This window comes from Lagopus muta, chromosome 2 (assembly GCF_023343835.1).
Source record: "Lagopus muta isolate bLagMut1 chromosome 2, bLagMut1 primary, whole genome shotgun sequence".
Taxonomy (NCBI): domain Eukaryota; kingdom Metazoa; phylum Chordata; class Aves; order Galliformes; family Phasianidae; genus Lagopus; species Lagopus muta.
The window spans coordinates 79,332,347-79,352,462 of record NC_064434.1 but is presented as its reverse complement, the minus strand read 5'-3'; the positions used below and the strand labels follow the sequence as shown (position 1 = coordinate 79,352,462).

At 41.1% G+C, this 20,116-nt stretch overlaps 1 protein-coding gene across 2 annotated transcripts; it reads left to right on the top strand.

The window, feature by feature from the left end:
• The first annotated feature begins 312 nt into the window (after positions 1-312).
• Positions 313-16,539, top strand: FAM98A (family with sequence similarity 98 member A). Of its 2 annotated transcripts, none has more exons than XM_048937572.1 (8): positions 313-633; positions 2,904-3,052; positions 4,571-4,705; positions 7,482-7,666; positions 10,054-10,134; positions 11,434-11,550; positions 13,499-13,666; positions 14,617-16,539. In XM_048937572.1, the coding sequence occupies exons 1-8, from the start codon at positions 581-583 to the stop codon at positions 15,394-15,396; spliced, it is 1,668 nt and encodes a 555-aa protein (XP_048793529.1). In that variant the 5' UTR covers positions 313-580; the 3' UTR covers positions 15,397-16,539. The 2 variants fall into 2 exon arrangements, with proteins under 2 accessions (XP_048793529.1, XP_048793531.1); XM_048937574.1 differs by lacking the exon at positions 313-633 and adding an exon at positions 1,051-1,799.
• The last annotated feature ends 3,577 nt before the right edge of the window (positions 16,540-20,116 follow it).

Genomic DNA, 20,116 nt, shown 5'->3' with positions numbered 1-20,116 from the left:
CCCCGCAGTACGCTCTCTCGCTGAGGCGTTTTGTCCCTCGTGCCGTCCCGTCTCTCTCCGCCCGGCGCCGCTCGTCCCAATGCATTCCAACGTGGTTCCGCGGCAGGATGAGGGGTCCTTCGTTCAGGGCTGCCTTCGTCGGAGCCTGAATAGAATCATTGCCTCCTCGGCTCCTCTCGCGCTTCCGCCCCACAAAAGCAGCCAGATGTTTCTCTCACACCCTCGTCTCCTTTGCGCACCGCGGTCTGACGCTGCGGGTGGGTGGAGAATGCCGCGGAAGGAGGTCGCGCCGGTCAGGCACATATTCGGACAGCCCGGAGGCTTTCCACCGCCTGCCCGCCTCCCCCTCTACCCTGACACGCCAACCCGGCAGTCAGCGGCGTAGCGGCGTGTGAGCGGCGTACGTGGGGCGGTGGCGCGTGCCGGGGGGTTGCTTGCCTCGCTGTGGTGCGCGGCCGTTGTTCCTCAGAGGGGCAGGGAACGGGGCCGGGCGGTTAACGGGTCTGCCGCGGGTAACGGGGCGCCGAGTCCAGCCGTCGTGCCGCTGTCGTGTGGGATTCCCCCCGCTCCCCGCCGCAGAATGGAGTTCGAGCTGCTGGAGAGCGACGTGCTGGAGTCGCTGGAGGACCTGGGGTAGGTGCGGAGTCCCGGGGGCGGGGATACCGGCCGTGCGCCCGGCACGTCGGGCCTTCGGCCGAGCTGCCAGCCCCGCCGGCAGGCCGAGCGGAGAGGCGCGGCGCCCAGCGGCGGGGCTGCAGCTGCGCGGGCGTTCTGGCGCTCTTCCCGCGCGTTGAGTTGTGGCGGTGCCGTCTGCTCACGAACCTCGGTGTGACTGAGGCCGGAGGAGAGGAGGGGGGAAGTCGGGGGGCAGGAAAACTCTTAGTTTTTTTGTATTTTGGACAAATAACGACAACCGAAAAACCGCTCGTGACTTAGCGCTTTTTCTTTGCTTTTTTTTTTTTTTTTTTTTTTTTTTTTTTTTTTTTTTTTTAAACTAATATAGCACAGGAAGCTTCTTTAGCTTAAACTTTTTATTCCAACAGAGTCTGTAAAGGTTATATAAATGTGAAGGAGAGCGAGTAGAGCGTGTCCTGCTATAAGCTTGCACTGCTGGGAGCTCAGGGAGCAGCAGTCGTGACTTCACTGCTGCTGGTTCTGTGCAAACAGCTGTATTTATTCACATTGGCTGTGTTCCCATAAATCACTTTGTTGGAGTGTGACCCGAGCCACAAAGATTATATTTCCAGGCTAAGTTGGTGATGATAGTTCCCCAGCTTGACAAATAGGCTTCTGTTTTGGCAGGTATTGCAGTGACTGAAATGTGAAAAGGTCCCAGCCATGATGCACATGACATGGTCAGCTTCTTTTTTTGCCGTATGTTTGAAAGGGTATTCCTGGCTTCAACGAGCAGGCAGACCTGGCAGTGTAGCACTACTAAGAGAATGTGGAGCACAGGCAGCTCTGGGAATGTGAACAGAAGTAAGAGGCTGCTCACAGTCACAAGTCTGCACATTGGACCGCTAGCCAAGGAGCTGTGTAGCTGAAATCATAGCTAGCGTCAATATTACAGTTAAGATGCCGTATCTATCAACAGAAAATACTAGCAAAAAGGACCTTTAACCTGAGAGATGTTTTAAATGCAGATCCTGCTGAAGCAAAAGGCCTGTCATCTCTTCATTTCTACTTGAATCTATAACTTGATGTTTCCACTGAGTCACGCACACTCCCATGTATGTGTGGGACAGGACTTAAACGTGCCTTGGTTAGTGTGTTGGAATTGTCTGCCCTGCTGTGGTAAGGTAATCTCACCACATTATGTCCCTGCTACAACTTCTCATCAGCTACTAGTAGGTTAACTCTCTGTCACTTGTTAAACTGCTCTGTGGGGGAAAGTTATTTCTGAGAGTAACTCCTTCATTTTGGTTGGATGCTAACAAACTGTTGTGAAGACACACCCTTTATGTGTGACATTAAGCATAGCAACAAAGTGAAAGTACCACTTAAATTTGCTCTTTGCGAGATGTTTTTCCACTGAGATTTGCCAAGAGTTGACTGAACTCACTAGGTTGCTGTGATGTTCTGGGTGAATTTGCTCTGGAAGCTCAAAAGAACGATTTTGGTTGATTATTCTTGCTCTTGGCAGTTTCTGTTTTGGGTATGGTATACAGAAAAATCCTATGTGTTTTCAGCACACTCTGATAAGCTCTGGCTTTGTGCTTCTGCCTGATTCATAGGGCTGTCTTCTCCTTACTTTTCTCTCTCCTCCAATAGGATGTTACTACACAGGTGACCTCAAAACTGATCTTCTGAAACTGGTTCTCTAGAATTGTGCTTTCTTATACATAGGCCTGGTTCTGCTTTATTTTATCATGCAGAGAACAGTGGTCTCCTGTGCATTTTTCTTGTACCCTTTTAAGAATGTAACATTCCCAAGGAGGGTATTTAGAATCACTTTGATAAGACTTTGTATCCAAGTCCTTCCCTACTTTAACACTTAATAGGAAGTGGCAGAAAAGATGCACCAATCTAGTAGTAGTTGTTCAACATGCTATAAAGCAGCATTCAGAAATGATGTTTCAGAACTGCAGTTGCCAAAGGTAAGTATAATGTCTCCAAGAGCTGGAGACAAAGAATTTGCAGCTGTATATGGTAGCCTTCTCCAGGATGAAGCACTCGATTGTAATGTCTTGTGACATGATCTCAGTGCCATTAAGCTAATGTACACAGACAGATTGGGCTTACTCAGACATTTACAGCACAGGAATTTATCTTGCAGTTTTAGATGTTCAGCATTTCATATCTGATGAGGGTGTAGCTCTCAGTATATATAGAGCATAAAATAAATGTGCAACAAATTGGTCGCTGTCAACTTTAATGAACTGTGCTTTTGTTTTGCTTGTCAGTTACAAAGGTCCATTGTTAGATGACGGAGCACTGGCTCAGGCAGTCTCTCGTGGAGCCAGTTCCCCTGAGTTCACCAAACTCTGTGCTTGGTTGGTATCTGAGTTACGGCTGTTCTGTAAACTAGAGGAAAATGTGCAAGCAACTAACAGTAAGTAACCGTAACTCTAGCACAAATGTGCACTTGGTGTGTGTTCTTGCCTGTTGTGTTTGGGTTGATAACTGCTAAATCTAATGTACCAGTGAGTACTGTCTGTATGCTGTCAGATTTTCGGTTGTTCTCCACCTCAGATTTCAGGCTTGCCTAGTAAGTGGCCCGTAGAGGCTGAAGTAATAGCAGGGGTCAAACAGTATTCTGGTAATAGGTTTGTTTAATGGTACAAATGTAGATGTTTCTTAAATTTTGGGAATGGATTTAAGGAAAAATTAGTTGTTTTTTATTAGAGGCTTATTTCAAGCCTTCTGTTTGTAATTAGGATGTAGGAAATATTTACTGTTCAAGGAAACATTCTCATGACTACAGCAGCTGTATTTTCGTGTTATTATTGGTTACCATAACTCTGTCCATGCCATGTATTTTTTCTCCCTTTATGAAATACTCTGCAGAAGAGAGTTTGCAGATGTTTCCTCCACCAAAATAAGAAACAAACCCCCATTTTCCAGAAACATTTTCGGTCAACAAGTTGTGACATTCTGTGGATTAAATTGTTGAATTGTTGTGATAACCCATACTTCTGATTTTCTAGCATATCAACCCCAAATGTGAATTTGGTTTTCAGTCTACTCGGTTCCCAAAGATAGCTGTCTTTTACCTCCGCATGCTGTTTTCTTTATTGCTCTTGATATTTGCATCCCTTCTTCTGGGAGTGTAATTGACTCCCTATCACTAATAACATCGCTTTTCTCCACCTGTAGGGGTGTAAGTTTCTTCCTGTACATCTTGTATAAAAATACAGTTTGGCAGTATTCTTAACACCTACTTCAAATTGTCAACATTTTATTTGTCATATATAATCAAGTCCTTCCTTCATTTCCCATGACTCAAGTTTAGCCCAGGACAGTCTGTAATCTGTGCAGTCTCTCTTCAAAAGAAGACTGTTACTTTATCCCTTTTATTTTTTTGCCCATAATTTGGCATGATAAAATCAGGCTTGTTTCACTAGTAGCACTTAGGTTGATACTTGTATCAGAAACAAAACTTTGGCTTAAATGACTTAATTGTTTTTAAAGGATTTTAGTGCAAAATAAGGTCAGTTGACAAATGCTAGTTGAAATGTTAGCATGTTAGGAAGTGCAAACATAAGCACTCATAAACCGTATTTTTCGTGACCATATGAGGCTTATTTAACATGCTTGTAGTGGGAGCAATTAGTCTACTTAAAATACCCTGTAAAATTTATGTTGTTTTTAGTGTCCCTTTTCACTGTACAATTTGCCAGCGGCTGTCTGTTGTAGCTGGGTTTTCAGTGAAAGGTAATTTTACAGTAATGAGGGACATCAAGCCTCTGAAGAGATTGTGCTCTGTCTTTGAAAAACCCTAAGAACGCATTTGGCTTCCATTGCAAGTCGAATTTTCATGTTAGAAAGCAACTGAAGCAAAGCAGTATTATTTTTAAGAGTTAACTTACTTTAATCATAGCTGTAAACAAATCGTTATTTTTCTTCTAAGGTCCAAATGAAGCTGAGGAATTTCAACTCGAAGTGAGTGGGTTGCTGGCTGAAATGAACTGTCCATACACATCGTTAACAACGGGAGATGTGACAAAACGCCTTCTTAACCAAAAGAACTGTCTCTTGCTGCTTAGTAAGTTGAAATTGCAAGTAAATATGGTTTCTGTGCAAAGACTCATATTCTTACACTTAGTGAGATGCTGTGACAAGGTGCTTTGTTTCCCGTAGTGTATAAAAGCAGCTTCCTAAAATTAATAATTATTTTTTCCCTGTAATGTCTGGTGTCAGATTATTACACTTCAGGGTCTTGTAAATTTACCAGTTGCTCTGTAGCCAGTGCATGAGGATATTTTACGTTAACTCTTCTTGCATTCACTAGCAAAAAGCTTCTCCTGCTTCTCAAAAGCTGCTCTGAAGTAGGAATCATGTGAGACTTCTGGCAGGATTTACCTACTGAGCTTTGTTCAGAAAGGACTAAAAACGTCCACTAGTATCAGATGCATCATCCTTTTAGTGCCCCCATCAGGATGACTTGCAAGGTGCAGTAGGACTTGTGTTTTCCTACACTCCAACAGTAATTGAAACTGCTGTGGAAAAGATCCCAGCTCAAGTTCTTTTGATTATCTCCCTTAACAAACACTCTCAATGTTACTTTCTGCTGCTCCAAAAGGAGTGAACGGTATCAAGAGTGATGTCCTCCTATCACTTTTCCATCCTGTGCATCTGAAAATCTAACTTGCTTTTATTCCTGTTCAGGAATTTTAAGTGTGGAAGAAATAGCACTGAAATTTGGAAAAAGTGTGTGATGTTGATGCACATTAAATAAATAAATAATAAAAAAATTGCAAGTGTCAGAGTTAAGAATTTTAATATTAATTTTAATCTAGTCTTAAATTCAGCATTTGTTTTGTTTCTTCACTTGCTGCTGATTCTATAACTATGCATAGCAGGAATATCATTCTACCTCCAGCTGAGATGTGGGGAATGAATTGCAGTGTAGGTTCCTGTATTGCAGCAGCTGGAGAAGAACAGGTAGTAAGGCTTAAATCTGAACTTGATTTGATAATATATTCAAAAATATCAGGTGAAATGAGGCAATCACAGCATTTAAAGTATTTTGTAGTTCAAATGCGTCTGCCCTTTGGCTTGTTCTGTGTGAGCTAAGCCTTCAGTAAATTTGGCTTGTGTGTGACTGGGCTTATCCCAGAGGTCTTCAGTGATGTACACGTTGGTAATATAAAGTTATGTTCAGAAGTTGCAATCTAGTGTTCCATCTGGCAGGAATACTTTGTTTACTGTTAAATGTGGATTTGAAATTGATGCCACAGTCCTGTTTAACATAATCCTAGTACCTAGAACTTTTGCACAGCTTTCATTACCTGTATCAAACTAACTTACTAGGTGTTCTTTTTTTATGTAAGCCATAAACTCATTTTCTTTTCTTCTTTTTTCTTTTTTTTTTTTTCTCCAGAAAAAGATTTATGCTCTGTGTGTGAATGCCAGGGTATTTTATATTTAAAAAAAAAAAAAAAAAAAAGCAAAAACACAGCATAGCTTATGTCAGTTGAAAGGCAGAACAGTATTCTTATCAAAAGCACCAGCTAAACATAAGTAGGACTGCCTCGGTGAGCAGCATCACTGGAATTCAGTGCAGTATTGGCATATGCAAAAAGAAATTCCAGTTTTGGAGTAGTAAGCTGGTTTTTTAATATTAAAGTTTTATATATCCACAAGTCTCTTTTTATCACTGTAGCGTCCAATCTTTCAATCCTTATTTGAAGAACTAATTATTTAAATTGATGTTAAAGACACCCAGTGTGATTCAAGACAAAAATATTGTTAAATATATTTGGTTTTTCTAATTCAGACCCTAAAACTGTGGAAGCTGCACCTAAAGGCTGTCCGCTAGCTTTTTATTACTGTAACCTACATCACAATGCTGCAATTACAGATGCAGACAATGTTCAGAAATCCTGTGATTTTTCATGGAATGGTTTGGGTTGGAGGGGACCTTTAAGATCATGTAGTTCCAACCCCCTGCTGCAGGCAGGGACACCTCCCTCTAGACCAGGCTGCTCACAGCCCCATCCAGCCTGGCCTTGAGAACATCTCCAGGGAGGGGGCATCTACAACCTCTCTGGGCAACCTGTTCCAGTGTCTCACCACTCACAGTAAAGAATTACTTCCTAGTGTTCAGTCTAAATCTACTCTCTTCCAGTTTAAAACCATTTCATCTCATTCTGTCACTACTTTCTTTTTTTTTTTTTTTCTTTTTTTGACAAAGGAGTTCAAATGTGATGATAGGCTCTCACAGTTCTAATGTTGGGGAGCCATGCATGCATTCTAGCTTCAACTTTATCAGCTGCTGTTTTCTTTTCTGGAATGGTAAACTTGAGTTCTCAACGGTACTTTAAAGAGTGAGGTTGTTTCTCCACTCTGCATCTTTCCTGGGAAAAGCAGAAGGGATTCATCCAGCATTTCACTTTTATTTACTCATGTCCTTGTATCATTTCCCAGAACTTGAAGCAGTGTTTGCATGTTCAGCTTAAAATGCATGTCCGAGTCTCTCATACTGCTTATTTTCTTGTTCCTAATCTCCTGTCCTTGCTGGACAAAGCCTGAAGGAAAAGAGTTGTGCACTGAAATCTGTAATACCTGTCAGAATTTTAGAGATTTTTTTTTTTCCAGGCTTTAATTCATTGCACTGAGCTTTTCTTCTGCTTACGTGTATCTAGCACTGGGCTTAGTGGTTGTTAGAAATATGAGCATTGTGTGGATACCTGAATCATAGTTTTAACTAAGCCATGCCATTTGCACATTAGTTGATTGTGAGCACTTGAGTTATGGTTGGTTCTAAAATATTTTCCTCGGCTATATCTGATGCTGAAATCTAATTTTTCTTGCCCCAGCATACCTCATCTCAGAACTGGAAGCTGCCAGAATGCTGTGTGTGAACGCCCCTCCTAAAAAAGCACAGGAAGGAGGTGGCAGTGAAGTCTTTCAGGAGCTAAAAGGCATATGTATTGCTTTAGGCATGTCCAAGCCTCCAGCCAACATAACGATGTTCCAGTTCTTCAGTGGAATTGAAAAAAAAGTAAGGACCAAAGGAACAAAACTAGAGTGCTTACTGTGTTGCTGTTTCAATGGAAAATAGTTCTGCTACCAAGGAGAGATTTGTCTCTCTTGAAATTCCAGAGCTTGAATTGTGGTGGTTTACTGGGTATGCCAAGAGTCAGAATTTGGAAAATGAGTTTAAAGGCTTTTTCCATGCCAAGGCATGGGGTCACGGACTACCGTATTGTTGCCTTAAAGGGTGAGGTGTTTCTTACTCTGCTCTAGGTTTTAATGTCATGACCTGTTGCAGGAGACAGAAAATGCTGAGCTTAGACCTTGGGAAGAATATTAAGGAGAAATCTATTACAAGATACAGACAGAAGAACAAACTTCTACAGGAACCTCCTGTTAAAAATGTTTAGGTTAAAAGGTGCTGTTGTAACTAAAGTCAAGTTTACTCCTTTTCCCTGAGGCTTTATCAGTTCTTGTGGTTCCATTTTTGTTTCTTTACATGTATGCGTTCTCCAGGTTGCTCTTTGTTTTCTTAAAGTTTTCCTTTTGGTCAAGCAATCCTTACAAAGTTGAAAAATGAAGTGGAATAGACTATCCTGTGTGCAGACACATAGCTTTTCTTCTGCAGGGAAAAACAGAACAGCAGCAAAGAAACTCTGTGAACTTTAAAGAACAGGCGTATTTATGTAGCTCCACAGAACACTCTCTGAGAAGTTAACTCTTTAGTTGCATTGCACTTAACCAAACTTAAGCAGCTGAAACCAGTGCTCCATTTCTTGCCCCCTACTCCCCTCAAGAAAACCAATCATTGGTTTGACTTGTTGAAGAAGGGAATGGTGATTTTTTTTCATCAGTCCAACATGTGGAATGGAAGCAGTTTGTTTTTGTTTCTGGTTTTGGTGTTGTCATGGGCATTTGTCAGTTAGATATATAAGAAATCTGTGCTTCCATTTTCAATGAAAGGTAAAAAAAATACTCATAAAAATGTACAGCGCTAACAAGCTTTGAGAGAGGCTGTAAAAATACAAATTATACAATCAGAATCTTTTAAATCTAATGCTTTGTTTTACCCTGTCACTGAATTTCCTTGTACGCTGTCTTGCTTTAAAGCCAAACTTGCATATACCTTGCAAAATCATTAAGGCTACATTAATGTTATCTTTATGATTTGTATCCATAGGTTCTGTTATTCAAACTGAACTGTCTTTACAGTTTAATGAAGTAAAACATTTAACCTGCAGATCAGGCTCCGAGCAATCTGATCAAACCCTGTTCATTGCAGGAGAGTTGGGCTGGGTGACCTTTAAGGACCCCTTCCAGCTCAAAAGATTCTATGATTCTGTGATGTGTCAGAAATACTGTACAGCTTACGGCCCAAACATTTCAGATGTTTGCAGTGTTTGAGGACAAAGTAAAGCTATCTAATTAATGGAAAACATCATTTTCTATCATTTTCACATTTCATTTCTAATTTTCATTTTCTAATGAGAAAATATTGAGTAGTTGAGAAGAATGTGAAAACTTAGTCAAGTAAAATTTTCACTTTAAGGAGATAGCTACAGCAAGAAATCACCCTCGTGTTTACTTGCTCTTAAAAAGGGAGCCTTGCAATGACAGTGCTTTGTACTGGAGTATGAAAATCAAGCTATGTTTTAATTTGTGTTTGGTTTGGGATACCATCTTTGTGTAATTGTCTTGTTGTTAATGATCCACCAACAACTCAGCTGTTCTGTTTAAAATGTTTGTTTAACAAATGGGACTCAACACCTGTTGGAAGACAGGGTCACCACACATGTTAAATTAACTGCTAGAATGAACAGCTGAAAAGGTTGAAAAATGTGGTTTGCAGTAGTGGAAAAGGGAAGCTTCATAATTCCAACGTACTTTGAATCAAAGTCTTTATCCTTGCTGCTCCATTTCTTCCTTACAAAGTCCTTAGGTTATCTTTCTCAGAACTTCTAACAATATTACCCACATTTTTAAAATCCAAATGAAATATTGAATCATATTGAATACTTCTTCCTTTTGATTGAAAAGAGAGGTCACTTCTTAGGTTCTGTTTCCTGTAGTCCAGACCTTTTTGATACAAACTTTCCTGTTTTTTCCTAATTCAGAGGATGACATATAGAGTATCTATATTCAAGGGGAGCTGTAGCTCATGGAAACTTATTATTTGAAGTGTGTATTTCTGTAATTCTTTTAATTTTTAGATAATTGTAGCCAGGACTGTCAGAGATAGTAAAATAACATTGCTTTGCAAAATAGGTATACTTTGTTCTCTGTCTCAAAGAAAACAACTTGATAGTGGAAGCTGCTTTGTTTTGTCTGCGACCATTTAATAGTCTTCTGCTGTAAGCTGAATCTTGAAAAGCTGTTTTTCAGGCAATGCTTACATTTTTGTATGTCTTCTAACAGCTGAAAGAAACCCTAGCAAAGGTTCCACCTAATCATGTTGGAAAGCCTCTCTTGAAGAAGCAGCTGGGACCAGCTCACTGGGTAAGCAGTTGCAGGTGTTAGAGCCTGTTGCCCTTGTTCTCTTATATAAAGATGAAAAGACAATTTTTTTGCAGTATTTTAAAATGTATGCTGATACAGTAAATCCTCAACAACTGCTGAAAGATCTTTCTTGAGCTCGTGAATCTGTATGAACAGATGTGTACAAATGTTTTCCAAAATAAGGGAGAAAGCTACTGTTTATGGTGGGATTCTCTGCTGAGCTGTGTGCTTGTGCCTTCCTCTCCTGCTGCTTTCCAGTGCTGGATGATGTAGCTTTGCTGAAATAATGTAATGCCCCTTTCTGTAGCTGCTTTTTAGCTAAGCTATGGGTCCTCCTCTCATTTATTTCTCCCCTTCTGTGCTGCTGGAGTAGTCTTTTTCCTTCATAGCCTCTTCCCCATGAAGCAGTGGGTGCACAGGTAGAAGCTGAGAAAGGCTGTACACCCAGGTGGCCGAACCATGATCATCTCCAATCAGGACTTGGTTTTGTCATCTGCTGCTCTAAAAGGATGTTGCCTTGGTGAGGTGCTGCTGCTGAGCAGCACAAAGCTATAACAAGACTGAGTCTCTTTTGAACCTCTTTTTCAAAGACTTGAAGACTTTCTATTTCCAACAGTCTATGTCCTCAAATACTTATATTGCCTGGGCTGAAAATGGACATCCACCACTTCCCTTCAGCCAGGCTTCAATCTGTACAAAAATCATCTCCTTACTGGAACATATTTCAACTGTTGCTCTGACTAGAGCATTGTGTGCTACCATGTGCATTTCTAGTGTTGGCTTCTACCTGTAGGGCACTTAGTTGTCGTGTCTGTATGTGTATTGTGTTTTAATCAAGATCTTCTTACAGTACTTTCCTTTTAGTGCTCTATCTTCAGCCTTAAGCTTGCTTCTTTTTAAACAGGCAAGGGCACTGTGGTCCCTAGGACATAGGTTGTCCTTGCATCTCCTTCCGTTTGTTGCATCTAGTCTTTTCTCACTTTCTGTCTCTCTGTCCTGGGAGTATTGAGAAATGCATCAACAGTGTGCAGCTTTATGTCTCTTATGAGCCACAGACAACTGTGTCTGTTAGAATAGTACAAGACTGAATATGGAGGTAGCAGCCTATGAAGCCTTTGGGAAAACAGTGTCAGCAGACATAGCTTATGTGGACCCATTTGACAAGATAGTTGATTGCAGGCTTAAGCCCTGGTTAATGTTTGTGTGTGTCTGGTACTCTTTTATCCATGTAATTTATTGTCTGAACTAGAAATGTTTTATCTCTAATCTATAGGTTATATTTGCAAATTTTTGTTTCAGGAAAAAATTGAAGCAATTAATCAAGCCATAGTCAACGAATATGAAGTCCGAAGAAAACTGTTAGTCAAACGTTTGGATGTTACTGTGCAGTCCTTTGGCTGGTCAGACAGAGCTAAGGTACAAATAACTTGCCGTGAAGTCCTGGTTTATGGTGATTCTTTATCTTAAGTAACCCTGGAAAACCGCTTTGTTGTTTTACCCTTGGAGCAGGAGACAACCAGAGGAGTTATCTGGTTTTGGTTTAAGTTTCATAAAGCATTTCCTGACAATGTAAGATGATCACCAAATTTTACTCAAAACTGATTTGTTGGATTTAAAAGCAGCATGAGAGACGAGAAGATGGACCATGTATAACATACAAGAAAGCCAGAAAGTACAGAAAGTTACTGTATGTACTGGCTGCTAGAAAAATAGTAACAAAAGATTGTGGATACAGCCATTTGCATTGAGAGGACCTGAGTGCAAATCTCTAAGTGCTGTGCGTGCAATGGTACAACAGCATCTTTCTCTTTATGACCCTTTAGCTTTGTGCTGTTTACAGTGATCAGATTTCCTCAAAGTGTCTGCAAGCACAGCTCAACAGATGCCCCATGTGAAAAGCTGCTAAGGCACTACTTGCACTTTTACCTCATGGTCAGGGTAATATTTTATATGCTGTTCTCATCTTCAAACTGTGCAAGTGGCTGTGACATGAGCTGTGTTTTCTCTAAGTAATGTGATTGTTCTTTTAAAAGTAATTACATGCTTTCCCTGTTTTCTATGTTTTATAGTTAAAAAAAAAAAGATGTATAAAGTATGTCAGGATCTTAAAAATGGTATGTAACTTCTGTTTTCTAGGGCTAAACCAAATCTGCTAACACACTGCTAGCAGTTTTGAGACTGAGGTTTGTTATTAGCCGTAGTTTGTGACCTAGAAGTGTCAAATGCTTTACTTTTTGGGTATGTGATTTATATAAAAGCAACTGCATTTTAATTGTAAAATGTGAGCTGTAAGGTAACGAAGTTAATGTTTTCCTTCACTTTGAATAAATGATTCAGTTGTAATGTAAAATACAAGCTCTTGGTTCTAAAAACTTACTCTGGAGCCGCTTGGAAATACATACCTCCCCTCTTATCAGTTCCAGTCTTCTCTTTTAGATGAAAAATAGAATTTTAGTATTTTAAAACTTGTTCTTAAATTCTTGCCCTGTTGAGAAATCTGTTGGAAAACCTCCTTTGCCTGTTCCCACTGCTGTCAATAGAGGTCCAGCTGTCTCTGCAGCCATTTTGGCTGAGTTTGGATTGCAACCTGTTTTATTTTAACTGCGTCCTCCATTATGCTTTAACCACACATAGAGACATAACTAACAAGTGCAGATTTCTGTTACCTCTGTCAACTGGGTAACTGCTATTGTGCCTTAAGGTATTTGAAATATAAATACTGTAATGAAGTAGAGGAAGAGAGATTAATTGCAAAGCAAAGTTGAGTCTGAAGATCCAGTTTCTAGTGTGGGCTGTACAGTATGCAAGACAGAACTGAACTGAGAGTAGTTGAGAGATTTAGTTATGCCAGTACCTCTTGATGGATTGACTCTGTGATGATGCTGATTGGAAGAAAGACTCCAAAAGAGTGATTGCAACCTTCTTCTAGTGATGCAGGGCTGGGGACTTGGTGATACTATTGTAAATGGAATGGATGTGGGGTAGAGATTTGTGCAGGCTTAAGAGGAGGGCTTGAAATGACTTCCAAATTTGTTCCACTTTTGGTACCACATTAGTGGTAATTTATATACCTATATGACCCTGCTATCCTGTGTTTGCCTGAGAACTAAGTGTGCATGTACTTGGTTGCTGTTAAGATTGTCAGAAAGCCAGTGTCTCTTCAGTTGATTTAGAGTAGTGTTAATATGACAAATGTTAGCATTAATTGTGGTGATTCTCGGCTACACAGTGATTGTTACTGCTTTTATATTCACTTTTTTTTTTTTTTCTACTTGCAGTGACATCTTTTGCAGTTGATTCTTCTGGTGAGATTGCTTTCCCATGTCTTTAGCTGACTGAGTTTTGTTTTTCTTTTCTTCAACAGAGTCAGACAGAAAAGCTGGCTAAAGTCTACCAGCCGAAACGTGCCCTCTTATCCACTAAGTGCACTATTTCTGTTGCAAATCTCTTGGCAGCTCGGCAAGATCTGTCAAAAATTATGAGAACAAGCAGTGGATCCATCCGAGAGAAGACTGCATGTGCCATTAATAAGGTACCCTTGGTGACAAGTAGCTAACATCACTTTTTCTGTCATGAATATTAAATTTACTTGAATGCAGTAAGAAATCGTACTTTCTTTTTATGATTGTAAATGGGAGTTGGAAATAAGGGATAAGAAACTCGACATCTGTGTACTCTAAATTGCACATCAGTGCATTACGAGGAACTGTAGCTTTACTTGTTAAGGTTCAGAGTGCCCCTTCTTAGGGGCGCTGGAAAAAAAAGGAAAGTTGAAACATTTGATTATTTTCAGCAGGAGTTGCCTGCTCTGTCTTATCAGCATTACTGGTGTTCTTGCATTGCTGTTGCCTAATTCTGTCATGATATCCAAAATAACACCTACATAGTAACTTTCTGTACTATATCAATAAAATCTATTAAAATCTTTTGAATGTGTCACAGGTCAGATTCTCCTCTGCACACAAATGAGAGATTCTAGTCAAGTGTGTACTTTTAGTAATTATATAGTAGAAATATGATTTGGACTGAACAGTTTCCGTGTTTCAAGAATTAGGTTTTTACAGGCTCACAAAAGTACACTTATCGAACTTGAAGATCAGGAGCTGTGCACCAAAGTGTACTTTTAAAATTGTGTATTCATACATGCTTTTCTCCATTTTGTAGCTCAGGTAATGTTCTAGTTCATTTAGAATGGAATAGTGGCATAATTTAACCTCCTACTGCAAATAATTTTTGCACCTTTTAGTGTAGTTGGAGTGTGAAATTTAAAAGGAAGGAAGTGGGAAGGCAGATGTGACTATCATCAGATTATATATACACCTTACTAGGAATGCGGCACTGCCCTGCTGCTGATCTGTATTCTGTTGACTTAATTCCATTATCAGTATTAAGTGTCTTTCAAGACAGTAACAAAAATTAACAAAATAACCTGCTTCTGTGAGATCGTACAACTCCTAAGGCAGTTTCCCTTTCCCTTTGCAGGTTCTTATGGGTAGAGTGCCTGACAGAGGAGGAAGGCCCAATGAAATTGAACCGCCACCTCCTGAGATGCCACCCTGGCAGAAAAGACCAGAGGCTGGTCCACAACAAAGTGGTGGCCGAGGAGGAAGAGGTGGCTACGAATCCCCATATGGAGGGCGAGGAGGTTATGACCATGGGGGTCACAGCCATGGTGGTCATGAGCGAGGAGGAAGAGGAGGCTATGACTCATCATATGGAGGACGAGGAGGTCATGAACGAGGAGGTCATGATCAAGGAGGCCATGATCGAGGAGGGCGAGGAGGACGTGGTGGCTATGATCATGGTGGCAGAGGAGGTGGAAGAGGAAACAAACTTCAAGGAGGGTGGACAGATGGTGGAGGTGGTGGCTACCAGGATGGCAACTACAGGGATAGCAACTACAGAGATGCAGGTTTTCAAACAGGTGGCTACCATGGTGGTGGTGGCGGTGGCTACCAAGGAGGAGGCTATGGTGGCTACCAGTCATCTTCATACACAGGAAGTGGCTACCAAGGGGGTGGTGGCTACCAGCAAGACAACAGATACCAAGATGGTGGGTCCCACAGTGACCGAGGGGGTGGGCGTGGAGGAGGCAGAGGTGGCCGTGGTGGTCGTGGTGGCCGTGGAGGTCAAGGAGGCGGCTGGGGAGGCAGAGGTGGACAGAATTTTAATCCAGGTGGGCAATTCGAGCAGCACTTCCAGCATGGAGGCTATCAGTATAATCAGTCTGGTTTTGGACAAGGAAGGCACTTCACAAGCTGAGGTTGCTAAAAACTTTTGCTTCAGCAGAGCTCAAATAATAAAAACCTGGTTTCAGAGTCTTGGTTTAATCACTTTTGAATCCGTACAGGTTTGTACATATGAGGCAGAATCTTTTGGGGTGGGATATTTTGTATTGAACTAAGTATAGCTTTCTATACTTTCCTTCCCCCCCAGTCTATCAGAATTGAATGCATCGTAACTACTCACTGCACTTCACTTAATCGTAAATTAATAGTCATGCTTTTTTGATGTTGGACTGACATCTGCTCAAAACACATTGATTCCAAAACTACCTGCTGTGTTTTGCTTGACGCTTCAATTGGAAAAATTATAAAGACTGGTCTAGTCAGAATTATATGTTTCAGTATACAATGGAATTTCTGCATCCCCTAGCCATTGTTCAGTTATATGACCTAAAATCAGTGCTAAATATTGCTTCTGGATTGCTGTCCTCTTCTTTTAATTGGAGTTGCACACATGCAGGTCCCCACAGCAATTTCCCTCTAACAGACAGGTTTGTTATCTATTATATGAGCTCTGCTGTAGATGTCATGTTTGGTAGCCTTATTTTCCATTAAACAAATTTTTTCCCACCTGCTCAAGTCTGAAGACTTACCGCCGCCAAAATCTGCAAAGATTATTTAAAACTAAGCTAAATTGTGAACTGGTAGTGTACATAGGCCTGTAGTTAGGTGTAGCAATTCAAACTGACCTGCATCCATCCAAAACAAGTTGCTCCTCCTTCAAACTTAATTTTTACTTGAAATCAGCTAGAAAAAAAAAAGGAAGACAAGTTGAAATTCTTTTATTTGCAAGTTAATACCACTGGCTCAGCAGATCTAGGGCAATTTGTTTTGGGGGTTGTCTTTTTAAAGAAATGCACTACGGCCTGGGAAGTTTAGTTCCTGCCTGGAAGAAGCCCTTTTATTATTGCTGCAGAAAATAAAGCCTGGCTGAGTTTGATGTTCTAATGCATTGGTTTGTTTTTTGTTTTTTGGTTTGTTTTTTTTTTTCCTTTACTGAAAGCCACATAATGCTTCTTGCTGGGTTTTTTGTGTACATAAACATTGTCAAGCTGTGAAAGAAAATGGCTGAAGGTTTGCTGTTGTATAAAAGGTGAGCAATAAAAGTATCTGTATGTTCCCCTTTGCTTTGGTTTCTTTTCCTTCTGGTGATGAGAAAAAAGCAGTTTCTACACTAGGTAGGAACTTAGGTATTTCTGATTGCTTCATCAATTTTTTTTTTGTTTTAATCTCTTAGGTGATCTAATCATCTCAGATGTACTGTGCATTTTGCCTCCTTAAAAGCTGTCAGGACAGGAGTGAGTGGGAGGAGTGGATCTTCATTGTTTTCGGTTTGTCCTCTTCCTTTCTGATTTGGTGTAGCAGCACAATCTCCCTTGCTGGAGGTTTCCATGTGAGCTAAGCTCTGCCATCATCAGGCTGTGGCTCCTTCCTATGCCACATGAACATGGTATGCTTCTGGGAGCTCTACTGATGCTGTCTGGGCTTGTGGGCAGGTTAGGTTCTTGCCTGGGTAGCTGTAGTAGAGACTAACCTGATGGCAGTCCCTGGGCTACTTGAAATATCCAGAAGTCTGAATTCTGTATGGATACAGATAGAAGTTCCTTGGATTACAGAAATAATATGAGCAATTGAGGAGTGTGTGCAACACTGGCCTTACTGAGATTTAAGCTGATCCTGTAAATAAGCTGATAAAATGTTATAATCGGTCTCCCTGTGTTTCATTACCTGACCGATCTGAAAAGACCCTATTTATTCTGTACTTATTCTGACCACTAGGTGCTGCTAGTGGTTCACAAGCAAGAAGTGAAGGTCTCCAAAGGCACTTGGGAATCTGTTGATGTCTATTGAAGGTTTTTTAATGCTTCAAACAAATCTAATGAGGCTAACAAGGGAAAAGTTTCTGTACTGAATTCGTGTCATTGGGATCACTGAAATAGATTGATCTGAGTGTAACTACAGTTCAAATCATAAACTTCATCTAAAATGAGTGTTTCTTCATGAAGGTGTTGGTTTCTTGCAGCAACATGCTACAGATAATGCATCTCTGTTGTTGAGAGAGTAATACCTTGTTGTGAACATTAGCTGGTGACTAGTTGCGTTCATGTAAGAATAATCAGTTTTTAATTACAATATTTATTTATTTTTAAGAAGTAGGATTCTTGCAGCTGGGATAGTCTTAGACTGATACAGATAGATTGACAGAAGTAAACAGCCTTTGTCTGGGAATGTAATGGCTTCAAGTTGGCAGATTCTGCTTTTTCTCATACAGCTTTTCATGTAAGGAGACCAGTGTTCTCTGTCAGCACTGCAAACCTGTATCTAGGGAGAGGGAATCCAGTAGGCTCTTTAGAGAGCCTCTGGTTGAGTTGCATCAGCACCTTCAGAGAACTTCCTGTGGCAGAGCTGTCATTTTCTCTGCATGGCTGTGACTTGCTGTACTGGGTGTTCTCAGCTCTGCATGCTGAGATGGTGTGGTGAAATGCTGGGGATGAGGCGACACAGATTCCCTTCCCTCTGGTTTTACCCAACTTGTTCTCAAAATACACAATTTCTCCTCCTTCTTCCAGGACCTAGGGTGAGCTTACCCCAATTTTACTGTTGTTTGAGGGGGAGCAATCTGTGGGGGGAGGGGGAGGGAAGAGGGTGAAAAAGGCAAAACAGGAGGCTTCAGTCTTCCAACAGGAAAGAAAATGCTTTGCTTTTGCCAGCTGTTGTTGTTTTCCTTACTCTGTTGTTTCCTCCCAGTGTGCTGTGACTTCTTTGTTCTCTGGAGAAAACAAACTTTGTGGGGAGAGCAGCCTTTATTAATGAAAGCAAACAGCCGCTGCTTTGTTATTGTCTGTATGATGCCCTGATAATGTTTTGCAAACATAATTCCTGCTATGCTGGAAGGAGTCTCGTGACTGGACGTTGGGAGAGCAGCGATGGCTTGCGGAGGTTATTGGGCTTCTGGTAGTTTAGATATACGTGCTGCATTTCATTGTGCAACGATCGAAAGCAGAACTCCAGGAGATCAAGAAGGCAACTAAGTAAGCAAGTGTTATGTAGTGGAACAAAATGTTTCTCCTTTAAAGATGGTCGTGTTTGACACTCCTCTTTTTCTTCCACAAGTTTTGGGCATTGTGCTCTGTTCTTCCCTTGGCCTTTCTTTTTCTCCAGTAGCTCTTATTCCCTGATGTTTCACTTGCATTGCTTTCCTACTGTCTCTTAGGATGACCCTCTCAAGTGTTGTCATAGTGCAATGAAATGACCATGGGGAGCAGGATGTAGTCCTGGACACACTCTTGCTTCCCACATTAGGATGTTGGTACATGTTCTATTTGCAGTGTGGTCACAGCTGGATTTTCCTTGCAGCTCTAAGAAACCAATAAAAGTTCATTCCTTATTGTGTGCAAACCTGTAATGCAGCAAGGGAAAGAACATCAAGCTGAGCTTTCACCTGCCCTAGGGAGACTTTTGTAGCTGTTTCCTGGCTGGTTTATCATTCAGGATTGGTGTTGGTTGACCAGACAAAGCCCTGAGGTGTGCAGCTTCATGGTGGTGTGTGCCATTACGAGTAGTGGCCCCAGAGGAGCTCCCTAGCTACAGGTTGGATTTCTCAGCTGTACCATACAGGTTATTTGTTCTAACATGATGGGGTCTTTATGAAAATGCTGTTCACTTATGAATTATTCAGTGCGGAAAGTGCCCCAAACACTGGGCTGTGTTTCTTAGCGCCTACTAAGAAGTCAGTCTTATCAGCCATGTACTTCAAATGGGACTGGGAAGAGGCGGGGGGCGAAGCAAGATTCTTGCCAGTATACTGGAGCATGAAATGTTCTGTGGTGTGAATGTGTTCCCTGTGATGGGTTGTGCACCTGGGAAATAAAAATTAAACACTGCTGATTGAGGAGAGTTGCAGAGGGATTAGATGGCTCTTACAAAGGCCTGACGACTCTGTCAGGTGTCCAGGAGACTTGTGTGGGTTCTGGGAGCACAGGTGTTAGCTCAGTTCCCTGTTAGGCCAATGGAGGCCAGCACTAAGTCTTGACTGTGCTCATTTCACGTGGCTTAGCCTTAGTTCTGCCATGTTTAAGACTGCAATGTTGTTACTGCTAAAAACTTCCAGGCCTTTAATCCTGCTGCCAGTTTTTGATCCTGCTATCTCTCATCTTCTGATTCCTTTGGGCGAAAGGCATGCTACAAAAACATGTCTGTATTTGAAGAAGTTGAGCGTGATTTAGCAATCTTGAACAAGGTGGCTTATGATCAACTCCAAGCTTAATTTATCAGTCTCTTAATGTACCCTTATGTTAGGATCACATCAGTGCTATGACCAGCAAGCAGTACGTGATGTGAATGTGAATTTGTTTCCTCTGTGCAGGCTCTCAAAATATTGATGTGTTGTTTTTTTTCTTTTCAGATAACGTGTTTTCAAAGGGACGTAAACTGAAAAAGCAAGTGCCATTGCCAGCTGTAAACATTGCCTTCTCCTCTCTTTGGCTGAAAAAAGTAGTACCTCTAATGACTAAACAAACAAGGTTAGAAGGGAAAAAATATTTTTTCTTTTGTGTTTACTTTGTGCTTTTTACAGCTTGGAGTGCTGTCAGTGTCATTGTTTTCCCCTTTATTGTCCAGTAATTTCCCTTCTCGTCCACGTGGGTTTTTCCCACAACAGAGGAGAGAAAAACAAGTACAGAAAGTAGGAAAACACT

Coding starts and splice junctions, on each gene's coding strand:
- FAM98A (XM_048937572.1), top strand. CDS start 581: ATGGAGTTCGAGCTGCTGGAGAGCGACGTGCTGGAGTCGCTGGAGGAC. Junction 634..2,903: donor GAGTCGCTGGAGGACCTGGG/GTAGGTGCGGAG, acceptor TTTGCTTGTCAG/TTACAAAGGTCCATTGTTAG. Junction 13,667..14,616: donor CTGCATGTGCCATTAATAAG/GTACCCTTGGTG, acceptor TTCCCTTTGCAG/GTTCTTATGGGTAGAGTGCC.